Here is a 26,661-nt window from a genome sequence, read left to right as displayed (position 1 = left end):
TCCAGTTTCAATCATCTGCATATGGATAGCCAGTTATCCTAGCACCATTTATTGAATAGGGAGTCTTTCCCTATTGCCTGTTTTTGTCAGGTTTTTCTAAGATAAGATAGTTGTAAGTGTGTGGCCTTATTTCTTGTCTCTATTCTGCTTCTTTGGTCTGTGTGTCTGTTTTTGTACCAGTACCATGCTGTTTTGGTCACTGTAGCCCTGTATTACAGTTTGAAGTCAGGTAATGTGATGCCTCCAGCTTTGTTCTTTTTGCTTAGGATTGCCTTGGCTATTCAGACTCTTTTTTGATTCCATATGAATTTTAAAATAGTTTTTCTAGTTCTGTGAAGAATGTCATTGGTAGTTTGATAGGAGTAACATTGAATCTGTACATTGCTTTTGGCAGTATGGCCATTTTAATGATATTAATTCTTCCTATCCATGAGCATAGACTGTTTTTTCCATTTGTTTGTGTCATCTCTGATTTCTTTGAGCAGTGTTTTGTAGTTCTCTTTGCAGAGATCTTTCACCTACTTGGTTAGCTGTATTCCTAGGTGTTTTATTCTTTCTGTGGCAATTGTGACTGGGACTGTGTTCCTGATTTGGCTTTGGCTTGACTCTTGTTGGTATATAGCAATGCTAGCAATTTTTGTACATTGATTTTGTATCCTAAAACTTTGATGACGTTATCAGCTTAAGGAGCTTTTAGGCCAACATTATGGGGTTTTCTATATGTAGAATCATGTCATCTGCAAACAGAGATAGTTTGACTTCCTCTCTTCCTATTTGGATGTGCTTTCTTTCTTTCTCTTGCCTGATTGCTCTGACCAGGACTTCCAATACTATGTTGAATAGGAGTGGTGAGAGAGCACATCATGTCCTATGCTGGTTTTCCAGGGGAATGCGTCCACCTTCTGCCCATTCAGTATAATGTTGGCTGTGGGTTTATCATAGATGGCTTTTATTTGTGTTCAGGTATGTTTGGTCAATACCTAGTTTATTGAGAGTTTTTAACATGAAGAGGTGTTGACCTTTATCAAAAGCCTATTCTTCATCTATTGAGATAATCATGTGGTTTTTGCCTTTAGTTCTGTTTATGTGATGATGTGATGAATCACATTTATTGATTCATTTATGTTGAACCAACACAAATATCAGGGATAAAGCCTACTTGATCATGGTGGATTAGCTTTTTGATGAGCTGCTGGATTCAGTTTGCTAGTATTTTTTTATTTTTTATTTTTTTTAGTAATTTTGCATCAATGTCCATCAAGGATATTGACCTGAAGTTTTCTTTTTGTGTTGTGTCACTGCCAGATTTTGGTATAAGGATGATGATGGCCCCATAGATTGAGTTGGGGAGCAACTCCTCCTCAGTTATTTGGGAACAGTTTCAGTAGAAGTGGTACCAGCTTTTCTTTGTCCATCTATAAGAATTTGGCTGTGAATCTATCTGATCCTGGAAGGCTATTTACTATTAATTCAATTTCAAAGTTTTTTGTTGGCCTGTTCAGATATTTAATTTTTCCTGGTTCAGACTTGGGAGTGTGTATGTGTATAGGAATTTATCTATTTCTTCTAGATTTTCTAGTTTGTGTACATAAAATTCATGGTAGTCTCTGATGGTTATTTGTATTTCTGTGGGGTCAGTGGTAACATCCCTTTGTCATTTCTAATTGTGTTTATTTGGATCTTCTCTCTTTTCTTCTTTATTTGTCTAGCTAGAGGTCTATTTATCTTATTCTTTTTTTCAAAAAACAAACTCCTAGATTCACTCATCTTTTGATGGTTTTTGATGTCTCAATCTCCTTCAGTTCAGCTCTGATTTTGGTAATCTCTTGTCTTCTGCTAGCTTTAGGGTTGGTTTACTCTTGCTTCTCTAGTTCTTTTAGTTGTGACGTTAGGTTGTTAACTTGAGATGTCTCTAACTTTTTGATGTAGGCATTTAGTGCTCCAAATTTCCCTCTTAACACTCCCTTAGCCGTGTCCCAGAGATTGTGGTATGTTGTAGCTTTGTTCTCATTAATTTCAAAGAACTTCTTGATTTCTGCCTTAATTTAATTTATTTACCCAAAAGTTGTTCAGGAGCAGGTTGTTTAATTTCCATGTAATTGTATGATTTTAAGCAAATAGTCTTAAATTCTATGTTTATAGCACTGTGGTCCAAGAGAGTGGTTGGTATGATGTCAGTTCTTTGGCATTTTCTGAGGAATGTTTTTTTACTTCAGATTGTGTGGTCAATTTTAAAGTATGTGCCACGTGCAGGTGAGAAGAATGTATATTCTGTTGTTTTGGGGTGGAGAGTTCTGTAAATATCTATCAGGTCCATTTGGTCCAGTGTTGAGCTCAGGTCCTGAATATCTTTGTTAATATTCTGCTTTGATGATCTATCTAATACTGTCAGTGGGGTGTTGAAGGCTACCACTATTATTGTGTAGGAGTCTAAGTGTTTTTCAGGGTCTCTATAAACTTGCTTTATGAATCTGAGTGCTCCTGTGTTGGGTACATATATATTTAGGATACTTAGGTCTTCTTGTTGAATTGAATGCTTTACCATTATGTAATGCCCTTTTTTGCTTTTTTTGATGTTTGTTGGCTTAAAGTCTACTTTGTCTGAAATTAAAATTGCAACTCCTGCTGTTTTCTGTTTCCCATTTCCTTGGTAGATTTTTCTCTATCCCTTTATTTTGAGCCTATGGGTGTGATTGCAAATAAGATGGGTTTCTTGAAGACAGCATACCATTGGATCTTGATTTTTTTATCCAGTTTGTCACTCTATACCTTTTAATTGGGGCATTTAGCCTGTTTGCATTCAAGGTTAATATTGATATGTATGGATTTGATCCTGTCATCGTGTTGTTGGCTAGTTAATACACACACTTGTTTGTGCCGTTGCTTTGTAATGTCACTAGTCTGCATACTTTATTGTGTTTTTGTAGTGGCTGGTAATGGTCTTTCCTTTCCATATTTAGTGCTTTTTTCAGGAGTTCTTATAAGGTATGTTTGGTGGTAATGAATTCCCTTAGCAGTTTCTTGTCTGAAAAGGATCTTACTTCTCCTTTGCTCATGAAGTGTTTCATTTTTTGTCAATACCACACTATGTTAATTATTGTAGCTTAATAATATATCTTACTTGCATAGTATGTATTCTTCAATCTTGTTCTCTAATGAACTTTGATGTAAAACCTATCACCAGGCTACAGATTATAGGTCAGCTTTTCCAGATATGTCAATCGGAATTTTCAAACATGTGAATGAAATCACAATAATCTCATTACATATTATCAAATTTATGAATATCGTGCTGATGGGAAGGCATTAGAGTATAAGCAATTCTCATGAATCTGCCCTTTATGTTTTCACAAGCCAATAGTCCCAAGTTTTCTATTGATTGTGACTCTTAACACTCATGAAGACTTGGATCAAAATGCCTGGCCATACAAATCTTAGCCAGTTTATTTTCAAAATTTTATCATATCTTATTAAGTCTGAGTGATAAGAAGAAGGGGGCATGCTTTAATTTGCAGGGCTTTACAGAGTTTCTTTATACTCATATGTAGGATGTGGGCCCTCTCACTCAATAGATAAGATTGTCATAAATCAGGAAATTCAAACTTCCATTAAAAACATAATTTCCATTTCAACACTACTCATACAGGGAGTTAATAAGACAAGATTTTTTTGTCACCACAGTCCATAGTAACTAATCTCCAAAATATCCCCAGATGTTATACTCAACCTCTGTGTTATGTATTCTTTGCTTTCCTAATAACCTGAACCTTTCTCTTTCAGGATTTGTGCCATCTTCTTAATCTCCACCATCCAGCCTGGACTTGATACTTTAAATGGCCTTAACACCTATATATGTACAAGTTTTATTATCTGATTTCCAGCATCATGAATCAATCCCCTTCAAGGAACAGATTAAAAAGCCCATCCCTTGATAGGACAAAGTACAAAACAAATTGGCATAGAAATACGTCTCCATAAAAGTTTTCAATAATTTCTGGTTGATGTTTATTGTCAAAGTCATAGTAATGGATATTACCAAAGAAAATAATGTGGGTTGAAGAGAGACCAGAACACTGGACAGTACTTGCATCTGAGAGGTAACTACAAAACAAATGAAAATGAAGAGTCCTTAATTTTCATTTGTTTTCTAGTTACCTCTCAAATGCAACTACTATCTCAAATGAAAATGTGCAGCACTGAATTTGGTAGCATTAAAAAGAGAGTTTATTAAAGTATTTGGATTCAATATCAATATGTTTACTGTATATTATTATACATAACAAAGTGTGAAGATATGGCATTGTGGCAGCTAAGAGAAAATACGATTCCAACTTAATATTTATTGAACATCTATTATCAGCTTGCTACCCTGAAAGATACTAGGAATAAAACAGTGAATAAAATAGGCACAGTTGCTGCTATCTGACAATTTAATGATGAAAAGAGAAACACAATTCCATCCAATAATATCTTCCAAGATGGCAGACTGGAGGCATTGTTAGCATGCCTCTCCCACTTGGAAAGGAAAAACAGTGAGTAGAGATTCATCCTGTGAACTTTTTTCCAAGAAGCAACACTGGAACTTAACAGAAAAACCTAAGAAAACCACAGACCCTTTGAAAGAAGTGGTGGGCTACAGCCTACACTGTGATCCAGGCAGAAAACTGTAAATCCCCAGAGTGTGAGAGGGGAATAAACTGCCTTCGAGATATAAATTCCCGCTGGAGAACCTGGCAATCCAGACCACAGGGGAAGGCCTTAACCCTACCCAGCGCTGGAGCTTAGTGAGCAGTCCAGAGTATATGAGAAGGAGCAACATCAGAACATGCTTTACATGCACTCCCAGTCTCCAGAGGTGATGGAAAGAAGCCACTCCAGGGCTTACCTTACAGGAGACCCCACAGAAGTCAGCCAGTTAACTCAGGCAGCAGTCACATGTTGAGAGAAGCTCCCAATTGAGCTTCATGATATAATCTCAAGTGTGGACAAACTTCCTTGGCCTGAACTGAGGGGCAAGTGGGAAGTGGGTTGTAGCTACCTGCATAGAAACTGGGTGCCCCGGTTTCATGGGCATACTGGGAGGGGCATGACCTGAAAGCTGCAGTTTCTGTCTCCCCCTGGAAGGCTTGTGGCCTGGGGCAGTTTTGAGTTCTCAGTGCAGACTGCCTGGAACCTAGCTAGCTGATGCTAGTGGAACACTGAGGGTATGAGACCTGCCTTGCTAAGCATATGGGAGCTGGGTGGGGCTTATTGTCACCTGCTAATCCCCACTCTCTGTGTGGAGTATTTTGTGCAGAAGAGACAGCTGTGCTCCTCCCGGGAACATTACCACAGTGGCTACAGAAAAATCCCTCCAATTCCCAATGGGGCCACCGATTGTGCCTGCATGTGGAGAGACAGAGCATGGATTTATCTGACTCAGCCCCCACCTGGCTTTGCCTCTCCACCTGCCTTGGTAGCTTAACACAAAGGACAGAACCTTTAAAGAATTTTATGTACCTATCCATTCCCTGAGACACCACAGTATCTCCCCTGGGTAACATAAGGCAAGCACAAATTCCACTGCTACCACTGCAGCTGATGTTCTTTTCCAAGTGCCATTTCCTGGATGGGAGCCAACCAACACAGTCCATTACAGCATCTGCAGGCAGAATAACAGTGCCCAAGAAGAAGAAAACTTGTATGTGACCTCAGCTATCACTATTTCCTGCATTACCCTGGATAACCAGGAGGTCCTGAGTCTGTCCACATGACCAGTTCATTACTACTACAGCTGGCATTTGAGAAAGCCAACACACCAAGGCTATTTATAACCAAGAATATCACAGAGCCTACATCACTTCCTGGCCACCTGCATCAGAGTTGCTGCTGGTACCCGCTTCTGGGAGACTTGAGGAGAGGTCACACAACTAGATCTCTTGCAGACATTTCCCAGCACTATCCTGGAATGTGGCAGCCTCGCTGGCTAGCTGCACCAAGAGGACCAGCAGCATTCACAGTAGTCCAGCCCTCAGAAACTTCTAATTCTAGGGGAAGAAGGAGTGCACAACATCAAGGGAGCACCCCATGGGACAAAAAAAAAAAAATCAGAAGGCAGGTCTTGAGTCCCAGAACATTCCACTTACAGGAAGTTTCTTTCAGCAGAAGCATAGGTGCAGTGCTGGGTTCAGTGAAGAAGGCCTGTGGCTCTACCCCAATAGTCAGGCAACCCTGGTGCTCATGAAGGGTCTTGGAAAAAGATGCTTTTCTCCCCATCACTCACCATGGCAGGCGCAGCTAGAGTTTCTCCCATGAGATCTCAGTGTGTGGTTGCACGTGTTGTTGACCTTTCAGGAACACTTCAAAGTGACTGCATACCCACAGGAGAATTGCCCTCCAGGTTCAGGATTGCATGAGGGGATAGAGTCACAATCTCTCTCTAAATGGAATATCAACATCATTGCAGATGAAAAGTGGTGCCTGTCTGATCTGAATAGCCAGCTCACTGGGTCAGGAGTGTGACCAGGAGGCAAAAGACTTTCTTGCTGGCCTGGCAGGGGAGCTGAGGCAGCTCCCTCCCTTTCCCCTGAAAAGACTTCAGTGCTTTTCACTGAGAACTCCCCCAGCTGCCTCTGTCAAGGCTGGGGTATTGTATTTACCTCTGCCCATCATGGGGTATTGTATTTACCCACCTGCTTTATCCAAGCCAGTTTTTACCTACGGACACCTCCCCTACTGCCCTGAAGCTTGAGATGTTCAACCCAGTAAATAAAATACTGGAAGGAAAATAGATTAAAAATAGTGCACACTACTGGGGAACAAGATAAGCTTCAAGAGATCTCTATCATTCCAAACCCACAGGAGACGGCGAACCTGCTCACACACCAAACACATTGCTACTACAATCTGCATCTCAAAAAGCCATTATACAGACTCTCTATAACCGAGGAACTTGTACAGAGTCTTCACTCCAGTAAGCACCCAGAGCCAAATTAGGTTACAAAAACTATAATCATCAAACTCACATCCTCAAGGGGAAAAAAAGAAATTACAAAAACCAGCTGAATCCAAAATAAATTCAAAAATTAATTAGAAAAAAATCATGTACCCAAATGAGAAGGAACCGGAATAGTAATTCTGGCAGTATGACAAAACAGGGTTGTATAACACTCCCAAAAGATCACATTAGCTCTCCAGCAATGGATCCAACTCAACATGAAATCCTTTAAATGCAAGATAAAGAATTCAAAATGTTGATTATTAAGTTACTCAAGAAGAAACAATAGAAAAGTAAAAACCAAAAAATAAATCTAAAAATTCACAATAAGAAGGAAAAATTTGCTAAGGAGATAGATATTTTAAAGAAAAACCAATCAGAACTTCTGGAAATGAAAGACACATTTATGTAATTACAAAATGCAGTAGAAAATTTTTAACCACAAACTACATGAAGTAGAATAAATAATTTCAGAGCTTGAAGAAAGGGTTTTTGAATTAACCCAATCAGACAAAAATAAAGAAATAAAGAGAAGAAATTAGCAAAGTCTTAAGGAAATATGGGATTATGTAAAATAGCCAAACTTAAGAATCACTGGTATTCCTGAGGGAGAATAACAAGCAAAAAGTTTGGAAAAATTATTTGAGGAAATAATTGAGGAAAACTTCCCTGTCCATGCTAGAGATTTAGACATCCAAATACAAGAAGCCCAAAGAACTCCTGGGAGATTCACTGCAAAAAAGATACCACCAAGGCATATAATTATCAGGCTATCCAAAGTCAATGTGAAGGAAAAAATTCTAAGAGCAGCAAGACAAAACCATCCGGTAGCCTATAATAGAAAACCTATGAGACCAACAGCAGACTTCTCAGCAGAAACCTTACATGCCAGAAGGGATTGAGGTCCTATCTTTAGCCTTCCTAAACAAAGTAACTGTCAGTCAAGAATTTTGTATCCAGAAAAGCTAAGTCTCATAACTAAGAAATAAAGTATTTTTCAGACAAGCAAATGTTGAGAGAATTTGTCACCACCAAACCAGCTCTATAAAAATGTTAAAAGAAGTTCTAAATCCTGAAACCAAAAGTCAATATGCATCAGAATAGAACCTCTTGAAAGCATAAAACTCACAGGGCCTATAAAACCATAACGCAATGAAGAAAACAACGTATCTAAGTAACAATCAACATGATGAATGGAACAGTACCTCACATCTCAATATTAACGTTGAGTGTAAATGGTCTAAATGCTTCACTTAAAAGATACGGATTGATAAAATAGATAAAAATTCACACACCAAATATTTGCCGTCTTCAAAAGACTCACCTAACACATAAGGATTCTTATAGACACAAGGTAAAGAGATGGAAAAAGATATTGCATGCAAATGAAAACCAACAGTCGACAGGAGCAGCTATTCTTATATCAGATAAGACAGACTTTAATGCAGCAACAGTAAAAAAAAAAAAGAAAAAAAAGGCAAAGAAAGCCATTATATAACAATAAAAGGATCAATCCAACAAGAAGATATTACAATCCTAAATATATACGCACCAAACTCTGAAGCTCCAGATAGTAGATTTTAGGTCCTCCTACCACCAAAACAAAAAACAAAACCAAAAAAAAAAAAAACAGAAAAGTAACTACGTGAGATGATGGAATGTTAATTTACCTCACTGTTAGTAATCAATATGCATATGTATATCAAAGTATGCTATACACCTCAAATATATATATATATACATACACACACACACACACACACACATGCACACAATAATTTTTAAACAGCCATTGCCATTTCTAAGCCTGAAAAGCAGTGGGAAGAAATAGTTCTTAATACTGACAGGAGCTATGCAGAGGGGGACCACCTGACAGGATCAGTGGTTTTTAGTAGAGAAACACAGGCACTGTCAAACAGTGAGCCAATAGGAAGAGAGTCAGAAAAATAAATCCTCTACTTGTATTCCCTGCTGCCCTCTGATCTCCCACCAGTGCCTCCGCCTGGCCAAATCCAACAATAAACCAGAGGCCATAGATTTTAAACTCTCTGGATACAAAGCAAGGTGGGAAAGACATCTGGAGAGACAGATGGGAAATAGCCAACAAAGGGGGCATCTGCATTTTATATATGTGTGTATATGGAGAGAAAACCCATGATAAAGGAAGTGGTAAAAGATAAAGTATAGGCTAGAAAATAAATCCACTGGAAAATGGCTCCTGAAGAGGCTGAATTGAGCTGTTTGTATTGGGGAGAGGAACAGACATTCAGGGATTCATACCAGAAGGAGGGACACTTCCTCCCAACCCTTCATCATGACAGAGAAGACTATCTAAGAGTGCTTCCCATGGGACTAGGGGCTGAGTAATTCTGTCCCTTAAGTTGAGTTTGATACTCCTCTAAAATCATAGAGAGGTCACTTGGGGTGGTGGTGAGTAAACTCCAAGTATTGGGGCACACAGGAAGAAAATTAGAGGAAGCCTCATGGAGCACATAGGGAGTAGCAGAGAAGGTCCAGGGCATCTTGGTGCTCCAATTTGTTCAACAGCCCAAACCCCACGGGAGAGAATGAGAGGTACTCTCAGCAACAAAGTGATAAAAGAGATGTGTAGCCAAGAGATCAGAAGCAGCTACAGAAAGCAATTCCATTTAGAAAGGATCTGTCCTGAATCTCCTAGCAGGGAGGAACCAAGAGGCCAGAGGTGAGAAGCTGTTTCCTTTTCTGTTCATAGGTCTCTGTCTTGGTTGCCCCTGCCTCTTTTTCTCCTTCCTCCCTGGCTTTCTCAGTTTGATCCTTCCAACTCTGGCCCTCTTTTCCTTCAAGATCCTCACCTGTGCAGAGACAAAGGCCTGAGACCTGGAGAAAAAGTGAGAAAAATGAATCTGAGCTCTTTTCTGGACATGCTGGAAATAATAGAAATCCCTACCAGTGGAAGTACACACTCCTGCCTCGTGGAGTCTGACACAGAGGAAGAGATCTATAAATACTGAAGGAATGGTGAAAGCAGGAGATCCTGCCGCTTAAATCACACATCTGAGACTCCCAAAAATAGTTATTGACTTCACCAATGCCCAATTAAAAAAAAAATTAAGAACTAGAAATAAACATCAAATCACCTAAATAAATAAAAACATTTATCAGAAAAGGATTAGCCAGTGCCATAAGAGAGAGAACTCTAGAGAGGGTTTAAAGTTCAGAGCTAGACAAGATGTTGACTATCACCATTTCTTTTGTATAGTTTTGAAAATTCTAAATATTGTAATAATATGCAAAATAAAAATAAAAGTGTACATTATTCAAAACTATCGTAATGATAGGTAATACATTGTTCTGCCAAAAACAGAAAATTTGAAAGAGACAATAATTTAATAAAAAGCTGCTAGCTTTGCAAAGTACTACTGTAAAATAACTGTATTTTGGAAAACATTTCCTTAAAATTATAATAATCAGAAGGTTTCTTAGGTAACAATAGCCAATTAGAAAGTATAATGGAGGGAAAAAGTAACAATAATGGGAAAAAATCCAAAAATACCTATGACAGAAAGGAAAAACATAATATTTCTGAATGGAAAGAATCAATGAGATAATGACATCACTTCTTCCATAATTGATTTACATGTTTTAATATAGTATTCAAAAAATTGCAACCAGTTTTTTGTTAATTTTTAAAAAGTTATTTGAAGTTAGTAATAAGAATCTCTTCTACAAAATAGCAAATAAACTAATTCAATTGGTACAGGCACTAAAACCAGAAAAAATTTGCAGGCAAGCAGTGATCTTTGAATATATTTTTAAATTTAATATATGACAAAAAAAGGGCATTGCAAACTAACGGGGAAGAGAGGGATTATTTACTGAATGGTACTGGAACAATGGTCTAGTTATTTGCGGGGGAAAATTAATTTAGACACTTTCTCTCTTTATCAGTTAAAAATTATTTTTTAAATAAATTTTTGTAAAGAAAATGCAAACAAATGGTTATTAAAATACTGAATTTGGCCGGGCGCGTTGGCTCAGGCCTGTAATCCCAACGCTTTGGGAGATCCCAGCACTTTTGGAGACCAAGGCAGGCAGATCCTGAAGTCAAGAGATCGAGACCATCCTGGCCAACATAGTGAAACCCCCTCTCTACTAAAAATACAAACATTAGCTGGGCGTGGTAGTACACGCCTGTTGTCCCAGCTACTTCGGGGGCTGAGGCAGGAGAATTGCTTAAACCTGGGATCAGAGGTTGCAGTGAGCTGAGATCGTGCCACTGCACTCTAGCCTGGGCAACAGAGCAAGACTCCGTCTCAAAGAACAAAACAAAACAAAAAACAAAAACCTGAGTTTGCATTATTAAAAGCTTACTAGTCATGAAATAATTAATTTTAAAAGTGCAAATGTTAAGACTACATAAAAGTTTAAATGTGGCCTGGTGAAGTGGCTCATGTCTGTAATCCCAGCTCTTTGGGAGGCCAAGACGGGCAGATCACTTGAGCCCAGGAGTTTGAGACCAGCCTGAGTAACATGGTGAAACATCATCTCTACAAAAAAATACAAAAATTAGCCAAGGCTGGTGGTTCATGCCTGTAGTCCCAGCTACTCAGGAGGCTGGGGTGGGAAGATTGCTTGGGCCCATGAGGTCAAGGCTGCAGTGAGCCGTGATCATGCCACTGCACTCCAGCCTCAGTGAAATGGACCCTGTCTTTAAGAAAAAAAAAAAAATTTAAATGTGTGCATGTGCATAATACATTTTTAAAGGATAAATAGAATTTAATAGAAAATGAATTGGAGGAAAATTTCCCAGAAAATTCAACAGATAGAAGTAATATCCTTATGAGAGGAATATAGGCCAATTGCACTGCTACTTACAAGCTTTTGGCAATAAATTTGATTGGGAAGGACACCAAGTGGTTTGAAATGCTCTGAATTGTACTTTTTCTACTCCCAATTAATCAGGAGTTGACAATCCCATGAGCACGACTGTCTCCATGATTGAGGAGCATGCACTGTGTGTATAGGGTAAGAGTGGGAAGACAGGTTTCTGGAGTGGCACCAACAGGACTGATTGTGTGTGGGCTGCCCCACATTTCTTCGGGGGATGCCTATGTGAGAGTGGGCCTTGTGAAACTGTTACCAAGCCACCCACACTCCTAACACTGTTCTAGATGGGAGACGAGAGCAGACCGACTTCTCCCCATGCTGTACACCTCTAGAGGAGTCCTAGGGCCAGACCAGGTTGGGTACATAATCTTTTCAAATTTTGTATGGTTGCCAGCTTATTGATTTCACTTGTTTACTGTAATATCTGATGTTTTTTATAATTTTGTATTTAGTTATAACCATGGTAGGGGTAATGAATAACAAGATAATACTGTGAATCTCCCTCCTTCATCCCCGCTAACTTGTTTTCTCTTCATTTTTCCCTGTAGCCTCTTGCATCCCTTTCTTTTCTACTTTGTCCTACAACTATCATATGAACAGCCTTCTCTCTTTGTGTATGACTGTTATAAAATTTCAGTTTTCAAAATTAAATTCAGGTGTCTGCTCAAATGAGGGGAGTTTTTTTTTTTTAATGTTCAGCAGAGTACTTTTCTTTTTGCTTCCCCCACAAACCCATCAGTCTGGGAGAGCATTGGAAGAAGAAATCATGCTGCTTGGGATGCTATATTATATAAAACGTATGTAAATGTCTCTTCATTTGGGCTGGGGTTTGCATTGTCCCCTTGGCTGTTAACCAAAGGGAGAGGCCAGTGGGCAAGCGGCCCTCACCCTGTCTAGCAGGGACAGAGATCCCAGCCACTCTGTGTGGGCAGGGTGCTGTCAAGACCAAAATTTCCAGGGGGAGGTCGGGGCAAAGGAGGTGGGGGGAACTTTTGGAAGGGAAGAAGTATCTCTTTTTTCTCACGTGGAGTGTTTACACGTTGCTGTAACATTTGAACTTTCTGAGATGTAATAATTTTGATAATAAAATTCTTAACCATAATAATCTTTAAAAAGAAGTCATATTCTCAAGATATAGTGAAACTCATACATATTAAGAAGGTTGTGCTGCCAGACTCCATGGTAAGCACTTTATTATTTTTATTTTTATTGTTAATATTTTAATAGTTTTGGATGAACTGGTGGTGTTTGGTTACATGGATAAGTTCTTTAGTGGTAATTCCTGAGATTTTGGTGCACCCATCACCCAAGTAGTATATACTGCAATGGTAAGCACTTTAAAAACATTATTTTCTTTAGTACTACAAGACAAATTGGATAAATAATACATAGACAATAAGATAAAATAGAAAATTAATGAGTAAGCTTATAAATGGAAAATAAGTGCTTGAAAATGTTAAAATTTACTAAACAATGAAGTGAACACTAAAACAAAATTGATATGTCAATTTTCATTCTATTATATTAATAGAATAATTAATAAATATTTTAAATTAAAATTCCAAATTTTGGCATGGACATGATGAAACAGACACACTCATGAACAAATTCTGGATGTGTAAAGTACTACAATGTATCTATGTAACAACAATTTTGTATACATCAAGAGCATTCAAAATCCCCATACTTTCATACAGGGTCAGAATAACCTCTTTAAAAAACAATTTGGCTTGTCAAATCAATATCGTTTCATTCCATTTGACCCAGCAGTTTAGTTTTTGGAAATTATTATGTGGAGAAACTTATACATATGCATAAAGATACAAGAAAAAGTACATTTACAGCTTCATCTTTTATAGTAGAAAATACTGGAAACAGATTAAATGCCCAACAAATATACAACCTACAGAATCTTTAAGAAAGTGAGCTTACATTTACTTTTTATGGGTGTATTTCTCCATGGGCCAATTGACACCTATTGGAGGAAGAAACATGTCTGATAACTTTTCGATATTTTCTTGCAAACTTCCTTCTGTTTCAAACTCACATGTTTACTGAAAGAAAAACAATTTATGATGAGAGAAAGCGAGAAAATATTTGCAAACTCCCTGACAAGGGATTAATAACCAGAATATATATGAAACTCACTAGAAAAAAATACATAATCCAATTAAAAAGGGAGCAGAAGCTGGGTGCGGTGGCTCACACCTGTAATTCCAGCACTTTGGGAAGCCGAGGCAGGCGGATCACTAGGTCAGGAGATCAAGACCATCCTGGCTAACAGAGTGAAACCCAAAATACAAAAAATTAGCCAGGCATGGTGGTGGGCGCCTGTAGTCCCAGCTACTGGGGAGGCTGAGGCCAGAGGCAGAGCTTGCAGTGAGCCCAGGTTGTGCCACTGCACTCCAGCCTGGGTGACAGAGCAAGACTCCGTCTCAAAAAAAAAAAAAAGGCAGAATATCTGAATAGATATCTCAAAAGAAGACATACAAATGGCGAACAGCTATATTAAAAACTGCTCAACATCACTAATCATTGGGGAAATGAAAATAGAAACCACAAGAGATATCATCTCATTCCAGTTAGAATGGCTATTATCAAAAATACGAAAATGCAAGCAAAGGTGCAGAGAAAGGGGAATGCTTGTACACTGTTGGTGGGATTGTAAAGTAGTACAGCCATTATGGAAAACAATATGGAGGTTCCTCAAAAAAACTAAAAAGAGAACTACCATATGGTACAGCAACTTCACTGCTGGGTTTATATCCAAAAGAAAGGAAATCAGTACATAGAAGAGATATCTGCACTGTCATGTTTATTGCAGCACTATTCACAATAGCGAAGATATGGAATCAACCTAAGTGTTCATGAATGGATGAATGGATAAAGAAAATATGAGATATATATAGACACATACACACTATATATACACACACTGTATACAGTATAGAGAGTGTATATATATATCCAATGTGATACACACACACAGTAGCCTATTATTCAGCCACAAAAAGGAATAAAATCCTGTCATTTCAGAAACATGAATGGAACTGGAGGTTATTGTGTTAAGTGAAATAAATCAAGTAGACAAAGACAAATATTACATGTTCTTACTCATGTTTGGGAGCTTAAAAAGTGGATCTCAGCCGGGCACGGTGGCTCACGCCTGTAATCCCAGCACTTTGGGAGGCCAAGGCAGGCGGATCACCTGAGGTCAGGAGTTTGAGACCAGCCTGGCCAACATGGTGAAACCCCGTCTCTACTAAAAATACAAAAATTAGCCGGGCGTGGTGGCACACACCTGTAATCCCAGCTACTCAGGAGGCTGAGGCAGGAGAATCGCTTGAACCGGAAAAAGAAAAAAAGTGGATCTCACAGAAGTAGTGAATAGAATGGTGGTTACCAGAGGCTGGAAAGGGTGGGGGTAGGGGAAGAATAGAGGGTGTCTGATGGGGACAAAAATACAGTTAGGTAGAAGAAATAAGTTCTAGTATTCAATAGCACAGTAGGAAAATTATAGTTGATAATTTACTGTATGTTTCAAAATCGCTAAAAGAGAATTGTAATGTTCCTAACACAAAGAAAAGATAAATGCTTGAGGTGATGGATATCCTAATTACACTGATTTGATCATTACACATTGTCTACATGTATCAAAATATCACATGTACCTCCAAAATATCTACAACTATGATATATCAATTCTAAAGATACAAAAAAAATTCTCATTAAACTATAGGATATCTAAGTGGTAGAAAATAGTGCAACTTAACAGCATTATGGAAATATGGAGCAGTCTCCAAAATATCAAGTTAAAAAAGAAAAGGAAAGAAAAAAGGAGAAGGGTATGCTAACATTTGATTATGTCTTTTATGAAAATTATATATATATGTTTTTATCCATGCATAAGCTATTAATGGAAGGATTCCCAAGAAACATATTACTCGCTGCCTCTGGTGAAAAGGAAAGAGATTTCAAAGCCCCAAGCATGAGAGTCTTACTTTTCATTGTTTATATTTTTCATTTTATTTTAATTTTTACCATGTATAGATAATATATCTTAAAATAAAATCAAAATTATATTTAAAATTTTAAGACTATTATATCCTTTGTATATATAACTTTTGCATCACTTTTGAAACTCTACTCAAGGAAAACAATATTAAAAGCAAAATACCTGTTAGTAAATTATAGAATAGCCAAATGCAAAAATTTAAAGCAGCAATTAAAATTAACATCACACTTTTTAAATAACATTGTGAAGTCTTTGGTTAATGTATTCATCCATGAAGTAAAATTTTTGAGTGCTTATATTACATCTTAACACATACTGCTAAAAGACAAAAACAAGATACAAAATTATCTCTAGATAATGATGTAGACTGTTTAAAAATAAAACAGAAAATTGGAAGTAAATCAAATACTAACATTTGTTATCTGTTAGTGATAAGACTGTTGTTAATATATGTGGACATGCTTATTAGACATACAAGTGGTGATGAAAAATAGTTATTCCAACTCTTCTGTTTAGAATTTTTTTGCTTTTTTTGTTATTCCTCTGTGGAATATTTCCAGAAGTCAAATAAAGTTGAGGGTCATTCATGAATAAAAGGAGCTGGTTCACTATTGAGGGGCTCTTACCAAGACACTTAACTGTTTTGTTTTGTTTTGTTTTGTTTTTTAAGACAGGGTCTCACTCTGTTGTCCAGGCTGGGGTGCGGTGGCACAATCTCAGCTCATGGCAACCTCCGCCTCACAGGTTCAATGATTCTCGTGCCTCAGTCTCCCGTGTAGCTGGCATTACAGACAGGCACCATCACACCCAGCTAATTTTTGTATTCTCAGCAGAGGTGAGATTTTGCCATGTTAGCCAGGTCAGTCTCGAGCTCCTGACCTCAAATTATCTGCCCGTCTCAGCCTCCCAGAGTGCTGGGATTACAGGCATGAACCATGATGCTCAGCCCTTTAGCTGAACTTTTAAACAGAGCTTCCTTCTATTTCAGACAGACACTGAGACTGAGGCACCCATTCCATGGATACCTCAACCAGTGTTACCAATGGCTCCAGCCTCCAGATTTCCCAGTTCACCCTGATGGGATTATCAGGCATTCATGAGTGGCAGCACTGGCTCTCCCTGCCCCTGGCTCTGCTCTACCTCTTAGCTCTTGGTGCCAATCTCCTCATCATAATCACCATTCAACATGGGACCATGCTACATAAACCCATGTACCATTTGCTGGGCATATTAGCAGTGGTGGACATTGGCCTGGCCACCACCATTATGCCCAAGATCCTGGCCATCTTCTGGTTTGATGCCAAGGCCATCAGCCTCCCCGAGTGTTTTGCTCAGATCTATGCCATCCACTGCTTCTTCTGCATGGAGTCAGGCATCTTTCTCTGCATGGCAGTAGACAGATACATAGCCATCTGTCGCCCTCTTCAGTACCCCTCCATAGTCACTAAAGCTTTTGTCTTCAAAGCCACAGTGCTCAGGAATGGCCTGTTGACCATCCCAGTGCCTATACTGGCTGCCCAGAGACACTACTGTTCCAGGAATGAAATTGAGCATTGCCTCTGTTCTAACTTGGGGGTTATCAGCCTGGCTTGTGATGACATCACTGTGAACAAATTTTACCAACTGATGCTAGCATGGGTCTTGGTTGGGAGTGATATGGCTCTGGTATTTTCTTCCTATGCTGCAATCCTTCACTCTGTGCTGAGGCTGAACTCAGCAGAAGCAGTGTCCAAGGCTCTGAGCACTTGTAGCTCCCACCTCATCCTCATCCTCTTCTTCTACACAGGTATCATTGTGCTGTCTATCACATACCTTGCAGAGAAAAAGATTCCCCTTATTCCTGTGTTCCTTAATGTGCTGCACAATGTCATCCCCCCTGCACTCAACCCCCTGGTCTATGCAGTCAGGATGCACAAACTCAGACTGGGCTTTCAGAGACTGCTTGGGCTGGGTCAGGATGTGTCCAAGTAACTCCAGCTTTAGGAATCCAGTAAGATGTTAGGAAATGACAGAGGTTTTAGCTCTCAATAGATCAGGGTTATAATCTGCACTAACCACACTCCCTAGGAAAAAAAATGGCCAATAAAATCATGAAAACTGTCAGCCTCACTAATCAAAATATCTATATTAAAATTACAAGAAAATTTCCTATTACCTGGAAAATAAGTAAGAACAAAAAAGTGAAATGTTTCTAACTATTAATGCTAGCCTACCCCAAGATTAACACTTTCCTACACAACTGGTAGGACTGTGAACACACCAAAAAGCAATTTGGTAAAATTTATCAAAATGTTTGCAAATGTTTAAATGTTCTTAACCAGTAATTCTATTTTAGAAAAATATCCAAAAGAAATAGTCTAAATGCAGTCAAAAAGTTATTCATAAAAATCATTATAATATTACTAATAATAGAAAACAAAGCCTTTAATATTTAATTCTTACATGTTTAACTCTTACATATTTATGTGCTTTTCATATGCAATTTTTATGATAATAAAAAGTAAACAATAAATGTTTATTAAAAAGGAGTAAAGTTTAATTTTCGTACTCAAAAAAATCTCAATAATTAATGAATTAATGATTAACAAGTGTTAAATACTTCTTCTGGGCCAGAAACTTTGTTAAAATATGTATGTAGATTATCTGACTCAATTCTCACAATAACCCTTTGGGCAGGTACAATATTATTCCCAATTTCCAGCTAAGAAAACTCAGGCACTGGAAATTATAGAACTTGCCCCCTGACAGCACAGTTTCTAAGTGGGAGAGCTGGGATTCAAGTCTTGGGAAGTCTGATTGAAAAACCATAGCACTATTCTCACTCTCAGTCTTGCTCTGTTCCAAAATTTCTGTGTGAACTTGAACAACTTATGAAACCTCCCTATGTTTCAATTCTTCTGATTAAAAGTGATAAAAATCATAACATTTTGCTGAGCCAAATCTCAAGCATGCTGTGACAATCAAAAGAGATAAAGAATACATGCTTTGAAATAAGATATGCACATGGAAATATAAATCTAACTATGTGGCAGTTTTCTTGCTAGGAAAGGAAGAAAACGGATCCTGGAAAATGCCCTATAAAAATAGTTTCAAATAACCTGTTAATTAAAGCTAACTGAATTTTTGCTGTTTTCTCACCTAACAAAATTGCACACTTTCTGAGTACAAGAACCGTTCATGTGTACTTTCTCTGAGCCTCAGTCAGCACACTGAACACAAGAGGTGCTTAATTCATGATATAATCAGGGAGCATCACAAGATCTGTTGAATTCTGTGTATCAAAGAGAATACCTGGACCATGGTCTGAATAATGACCTCAGGAAGTTTGCACATGAGTCCACCTTGGAAAACAACTTCTTAGGAAATAGCACAAGCACTAAAGCAACAACAGAAACCATCAGCTCATCTCATCAGAGTAATGGATGCTGGGCAGCATAACAGAGCTGCAGGGGGAAGTCATCTGTGTGCGGGACAGGACTTCTTAAGAGTTACGCTTGGAAACTTACCCAAAAAGAGACTATCAGCTTCCTCCAAAAGAAATGGCTGCTTCACTCTTTCTTGACAGTGATTCAAATGGAAGCAATTGATACCTAATAAGAAGAGGCAAGAGAGAGACAATTACAGAAAGGATTTTTTTTTCTTTTATTATTATTATTATTATTATTATTATTATTATACTTTAGGTTTTATGGTACATGTGCCGAATGTGTAGGTAAGTTACATATGTATACATGTGCCATACTGGTGCGCTGCACCCACCAACTCGTCATCTAGCATTAGGTATATCTCCCAATGCTATCCCTCCCCCCTCCCCCCAACCCACAACAGTCCCCGAAGTGTGATGTTCCCCTTCCTGTGTCCATGTGTTCTCACTGTTCAATTCCCACCTATGAGTGAGAATATGCGGTGTTTGGTTTTTTGTTCTTGCGATAGTTTACTGAGAATGATGATTTCCAGTTTCATCCATGTCCCTACAAAGGACATGAACTCATCATTTTTTATGGCTGCATAGTATTCCATGGTGTATATGTGCCACATTTTCTTAATCCGGTCTATCATTGTTGGATATTTGGGTTGGTTCCAAGTCTTTGCTATTGTGAATAATGCGGCAGTAACATACGTGTGCATGTGTCTTTATAGCAGCATGATTTATAGTCCTTTGGGTATATACCCAGTAATGGGATGGCTGGGTCAAATGGAATTTCTAGTTCTAGATCCCTGAGGAATTGCCACACTGACTTCCACAAGGGTTGAACTAGTTTACAGTCCCACCAACAGTGTAAAAGTGTTCTTATTTCTCCACATCCTCTCCAGCACCTGTTGTTTCCTGACTTTTTAATGATTGCCATTCTAACTGGTGTGAGATGGTATCTCATTGTGGTTTTGATTTGCATTTCTCTGATGGCCAGTGATGGTGAGCATTTTTTCATGTGTTTTTTGGCTGCATAAATGTCTTCTTTTGAGAAGTGTCTGTTCATGTCCTTCGCCCACTTTTTGATGGGGTTGTTTGTTTTTTTCTTGTAAATTTGTTGGAGTTCATTGTAGATTCTGGATATTAGCCCTTTGTCAGATGAGTAGGTTGCGAAAATTTTCTCCCATTTGGTAGGTTGCCTGTTCACTCTGTTGGTAGTTTCCTTTGCTGTGCAGAAGCTCTTTAGTTTAATTAGATCCCATTTGTCAATTTTGGCTTTTGTTGCCATTGCTTTTGGTGTTTTAGACATGAAGTCCTTGCCCATGCCTATGTCCTGAATGGTATTGCCTAGGTTTTCTTCTAGGGTTTTTATGGTTTTAGGTCTAACATTTAAGTCTTTAATCCATCTTGAATTGATTTTTGTATAAGGTGTAAGGAAGGGATCCAGTTTCAGCTTTCTACATATGGCTAGCCAGTTTTCCCAGCACCATTTATTAAATAGGGAATCCTTTCCCCATTTGTTGTTTTTCTCAGGTTTGTCAAAGATCAGATGGTTGTAGATATGTGGCATTATTTCTGACGGCTCTGTTCTGTTCCATTGATCTATATCTCTGTTTTGGTACCAGTACCATGCTGTTTTGGTTACTGTAGCCTTGTAGTATAGTTTGAAGTCAGGTAGCGTGATGCCTCCAGCTTTGTTCTTTTGGCTTAGGATTGACTTGGCGATGCGGGCTCTTTTTTGGTTCCATATGAACTTTAAAGTAGTTTTTTCCAATTCTGTGAAGAAAGTCATTGGTAGCTTGATGGGGATGGCATTGAATCTGTAAATTGCCTTGGGAAGGATGGCCATTTTCATGATATTGATTCTTCCTACCCATGAGCATGGAATGTTCTTCCATTTGTTTGTATCCTCTTTTATTTCCTTGAGCAGTGGTTTGTAGTTCTCCTTGAAGAGGTCTTTCACATCCCTTGTAAGTTGGATTCCTAGATATTTTATTCTCTTTGAAGCAATTGTGAATGGGAGTTCACTCATGATTTGGCTCTCTGTTTGTCTGTTATTGATGTATAAGAATGCTTGTGATTTTTGTACATTGATTTTGTATCCTGAGACTTTGCTGAAGTTGCTTATCAGCTTAAGGAGATTTTGGGCTGAGACAATGGGGTTTTCTAGATATACTATCATGTCATCTGCAAACAGGGACAATTTGACTTCCTCTTTTCCTAATTGAATACCCTTGATTTCCTTCTCTTGCCTAATTGCCCTGGCCAGAACTTCCAACACTATGTTGAATAGAAGTGGTGAGAGAGGGCATCCCTGTCTTGTGCCAGTTTTCAAAGGGAATGCTTCCAGTTTTTGCCCATTCAGTATGATATTGGCTGTGGGTTTGTCATAAATAGCTCTTATTATTTTGAGATACGTCCCATCAATTCCTAATTTATTGAGAGTTTTTAGCATGAAGGGTTGTTGAATTTTGTCAAAGGCCTTTTCTGCATCTATTGAGATAATCATGTGGTTTTTGACTTTGGTTCTGTTTATATGCTGGATTACATTTATTGATTTGCGTATATTGAACCAGCCTTGCATCCCAGGGATGAAGCCCACTTGATCATGGTGGATAAGCTTTTTGATGTGCTGCTGGATTCTGTTTGCCAGTATTTTATTGAGGATTTTTGCATCAATGTTCATCAAGGATATTGGTCTAAAATTCTCTTTTTTTGTTGTGTCTCTGCCAGGCTTTGGTATCAGGATGATGCTGGCCTCATAAAATGAGTTAGGGAGGATTCCCTCTTTTTCTATTGATTGGAATAGTTTCAGAAGGAATGGTACCAGCTCCTCCTTGTACCTCTGGTAGAATTCGGCTGTGAACCCATCTGGTCCTGGACTTTTTTTGGTTGGTAAGCTATTGATTATTGCCACAATTTCAGCTCCTGTTATTGGTCTATTCAGAGATTCAACTTCTTCTTGGTTTAGTCTTGGGAGGGTGTATGTGTTGAGGAATTTATCCATTTCTTCTAGATTTTCTAGTTTATTTGCATAGAGGTGTTTGTAATATTCTCTGATGGTAGTTTGTATTTCTGTGGGATCGGTGGTGATATCCCCTTTATCATTTTTTATTGCATCTATTTGATTCTTCTCTCTTTTTTTCTTTATTAATCTTGCTAGTGGTCTATCAATTTTGTTGATCCTTTCAAAAAACCAGCTCCTGGATTCATTGATTTTTTGAAGGGTTTTTTGTGTCTCTATTTCCTTCAGTTCTGCTCTGATTTTAGTTATTTCTTGCCTTCTGCTAGCTTTTGAATGTGTTTGCTCTTGCTTTTCTAGTTCTTTTAATTGTGATGTTAGGGTGTCAATTTTGGATCTTTCCTGCTATCTCTTGTGGGCATTTAGTGCTATAAATTTCCCTCTACACACTGCTTTGAATGCATCCCAGAGATTCTGGTATGTTGTGTCTTGGTTCTCGTTGGTTTCAAAGAACATCTTTATTTCTGCCTTCATTTTGTTATGTACCCAGTAGTCATTCAGGAGCAGGTTGTTCAGTTTCCACGTAGTTGAGCGGTTTTGAGTGAGATTCTTAATCCTGAGTTCTAGCTTGATTGCACTGTGATCTGAGAGACAGTTTGTTACATTTCTGTTCTTTTACATTTATTGAGGAGAGCTTTACTTCCTAGTATATGGTCAATTTTGGAATAGGTGTGGTGTGGTGCTGAAAAAAATGTGTATTCTGTTGATTTGGGGTGGAGAGTTCTGTAGATGTCTATTAGGTCCACTTGGTGCAGAGATGAGTTCAGTTCCTGGGTATCCTTGTTGACTTTCTGTCTCATTGATCTGTCTAATGTTGACAGTGGGGTGTTAAAGTCTCCCATTATTAATGTGTGGGAGTCTAAGTCTCTTTGTAGGTCACTCAGGACTTGCTTTATGAATCTGGGTGCTCCTGTATTGGGTGCATATATATTTAGGATAGTTAGCTCTTCTTGTTGAATTAATCCCTTTACCATTATGTAATGGCCTTCTTTGTCTCTTTTGATCTTTGTTGGTTTAAAGTCTGTTTTATCAGAGACTAGGATTGCAACCCCTGCCTTTTTTTGTTTTCCATTTGCTTGGTAGATCTTCCTCCATCCTTTTATTTTGAGCCTATGTGTGTCTCTGCACGTGAGATGGGTTTCCTGAATACAGCACACTGATGGGTCTTGAGTCTTTATCCAATTTGCCAGTCTGTGTCTTTTAATTGGAGCATTTAGTCCATTTACATTTAAAGTTAATATTGTTATGTGTGAATTTGATCCTGTCATTATGATGTTAGCTGGATATTTTGCTCATTAGTTGATGCAGTCTCTTCCTAGTCTCAATGGTCTTTACATTTCAGTGTGATTTTGCAGTGGCTGGTACCGTTTGTGCCTTTCCATGTTTAGCGCTTCCTTCAAGAGCTCTTTTAGGGCAGGCCTGGTGGTGACAAAATCTCTCAGCATTTGCTTGTCTGTAAAGGATTTTATTTCTCCTTCACTTATGAAGCTTAGTTTGGCAGGATATGAAATTCTGGGTTGAAAATTCTTTTCTTTAAGAATGTTGAATATTGGCCCCCACTCTCTTCTGGCTTGTAGGGTTTCTGCCGAGAGATCCGCTGTTAGTCTGATGGGCTTCCCTTTGATGGTAACCCGTCCTTTCTCTCTGGCTGCCCTTAACATTTTTTCCTTCATTTCAACTTTGGTGAATCTGACAATTATGTGTCTTGGAGTTGCTCTTCTCGAGGAGTATCTTTGTGGCATTCTCTGTATTTCCTGAATCTGAATGTTGGCCTGCCTTGCTAGATTGGGGAAGTTCTCCTGGATAATATCCTGCAGAGCGTTTTCCAACTTGTTTCCATTCTCCCCATCACTTTCAGGTACACCAATCAGACGTAGATTTGGTCTTTTCACATAGTCCCACATTTCTTGGAGGCTTTGCTCGTTTCTTTTTATTCTTTTTTCTCTAAACTTCCCTTCTCGCTTCATTTCATTCATTTCATCTTCCAGGGCTGATACCCTTTCTTCCATTTGATCGCATCGGCTCCTGAGGCTTCTGCATTCTTCACGTAGTTCTCGAGCCTTGGTTTTCAGCTCCATCAGCTCCTTTAAGCACTTCTCTGTATTGGTTATTCTAGTTATACATTCTTCTAAATTTTTTTCAAAGTTTTCAACTTCTTTGCCTTTGGTTTGAATATCCTCCCGTAGCTCGGAGTAATTTGATCGTCTGAAGCCTTCTTCTCTCAGCTCGTCAAAGTCATTCTCCGTCCAGCTTTGTTCCATTGCTGGTGAGGAACTGCGTTCCTTTGGAGGAGGAGAGGTACTCTGGTTTTTAGAGTTTCCAGTTTTTCTGCTCTGTTTTTTCCCCATCTTTGTGGTTTTATCTACTTTTGGTCTTTGATGATGGTGATGTACAGATGGGTTTTTGGTGTGGATGTCCTTTTTGTTAGTTTTCCTTCTAACAGACAGAACCCTCAGCTGCAGGTCTGTTGGAGTACCTGGCCGGCCGTGTGAGGTGTCAGTCTGCCCCTGCTGGGGGCTGCCTCCCAGTTAGGCTGCTCGGGGGTCAGGGGTCAGGGACCCACTTGAGGAGGCAGTCAGCCCGTTCTCAGATCTCCAGCTGCGTGCTGGGAGAACCACTGCTCTCCTCACAGCTGTCAGACAGGGACATTTAAGTCTGCAGAGGTTACTGCTGTCTTTTTGTTTGCCTGTGCCCTGCCCCCAGAGGTGGAGCCTACAGAGGCAGGCAGGCCTCCTTGAGCTGTGGTGGGCTCCACCCAGTTCAAGCTTCCAGGCTGCTTTGTTTACCTAAGCGAGCCTGGGCAATGGCGGGCGCCCCTCCCCCATCCTCGCTGCCGACTTGCTGTTTGATCTCAGACTGCTGTGCTAGCAATCAGCGAGACTCCGTGGGCGTAGGACCCTCTGAGCCAGGTGCGGGCTATACTCTCCTGGGGCACCGTTTCTTAAGCCCGTCAGAAAAGCACAATATTCGGGTGGGAGTGGCCCGATTTTCCAGGTGCCGTCTGTCACCCCTGGAAGGGGAACTCCCTGACCCCTTGCACTTCCCGAGTGAGGCAATGCCTCGCCCCTGCTTCGGCTGGCGCACGGTGCACTCACCCACTGACCTGCGCCCACTGTCTGGCACTCCCTAGTGAGATGAACACGGTACCTCAGATGGAAATGCAGAAATCACCCGTCTTCTGCGTGGCTCACGCTGGGAGCTGTAGACCGGAGCTGTTCCTATTCGGCCATCTTGGCTCCTCCCTACAGAAAGGATTTTAACTTAACTCAACCTCCCATGGTTTTTTACCCTGAAGGATCAGAGTAATAACATCTAATCCTGCAGAGTTGTTCACAGTTTGCAAAATACTTTCCCACAGTGGATTGAGTAATTTCACATAATTTTCATAGCAGTCCTCTTAATTAGGAAGCTGTTAAATGATTACTATTAATTCTTTTCTAAAAAGAAATAGGGACTAAAGTTGGATAATTATATAAATTCACCCACTGTAAAGTGGCAGTACTGAGGCTCAGGCAGTTTAGATGTCTCTGGTAGATGGCAATACTGTGCCATCCTCAAAACTGCCTTTAAACTTTCATTCATACATATCTTTATTTATTTACTTATTTATTTATTTATTCATTCATTCAAAAATACATAGCATGTGTCTACGCATAGCAGCCCAGATTGTAGGCCACTCTCAATAACTTCTGTGGACATGTGTTTCAGTTCTTTTGAAATACATAAACACCTAACATTCATCTTGGAGTCAGCAAAAATTCTAACACAACAGGAAGATTTATGCAATTAATTATTCTCTCCTCTATATGTGCCATGAGGATAAAAAAAGATTGTGCATTGTTTTATTTTTATGATTTATTTATGTTTGTCATGTATTTCATATTTGCCCATATACTTTGCTTTATATGATTTTAATACTGTCATACTACTTTATTTGCCAGTTTGTCTTCTCCCATTCACTTCTTTCCATATTCCTTTGATATTTTAACTTCAGTCTGTCTTTTGGAAACACCATTAGTTTGATCTTTATTTTTAACCATATTTGAGGAACTTTCCCTTTTAATAGGGGAACTAAGTCCATTCATATTTGTCATAATTCCTATGATTTTGTTTTGTTTCACCCTGTCATCTTATTTATTTTTATTATGTTTTCTGGCAGTTTTTTCCTACTCCTGACTTTTGCTGAACTGATCTCTTTCACACATCTCTCCACATCCCCATTTCATTGATCTGCACATTTTATTAAATGTATCTATTTGACAGGTTGTTGTATGCACAACTTTATTAACACATTCAAACATACTTTTTTATTAATATGCCCAAATTACATAATAGTTATGCAGTATTTTCTCATTCCAATTCCAAGCTCA

General features: G+C 38.9%; 1 protein-coding gene and 1 long non-coding RNA gene across 4 annotated transcripts in view; one reads left to right on the top strand and one right to left on the bottom strand.

Annotated features, from left to right (window-relative positions):
* Positions 1 to 25,637, bottom strand: part of LOC134762118 (uncharacterized) — a 122,471-nt gene extending 96,834 nt beyond the window's left edge. The window contains exons 1-2 of one of the 3 annotated variants that reach the window (XR_010141779.1): positions 25,387 to 25,637; positions 19,364 to 19,447 (exon numbers count right to left, since the gene is read on the bottom strand). This is a non-coding gene — a long non-coding RNA (uncharacterized LOC134762118). The remainder of the gene's footprint in view (positions 1 to 19,363; positions 19,448 to 25,386) is intronic. The other 2 variants (XR_010141781.1, XR_010141780.1) reach the window with 2 other exon arrangements.
* LOC100449435 (olfactory receptor 56B4) lies at positions 16,786 to 17,919 on the top strand. The gene has a single exon (XM_002822102.3). It carries the CDS (start codon positions 16,875 to 16,877, stop codon positions 17,826 to 17,828), a length of 954 nt encoding a protein of 317 aa, XP_002822148.2. The 5' UTR covers positions 16,786 to 16,874; the 3' UTR covers positions 17,829 to 17,919.
* Positions 25,638 to 26,661: the final 1,024 nt, after the last annotated feature.

This window comes from Pongo abelii, chromosome 9, assembly GCF_028885655.2.
Source record: "Pongo abelii isolate AG06213 chromosome 9, NHGRI_mPonAbe1-v2.0_pri, whole genome shotgun sequence".
Taxonomy (NCBI): Eukaryota; Metazoa; Chordata; class Mammalia; order Primates; family Hominidae; genus Pongo; species Pongo abelii.
This window is presented reverse-complemented; position numbering and strand designations above follow the sequence as displayed.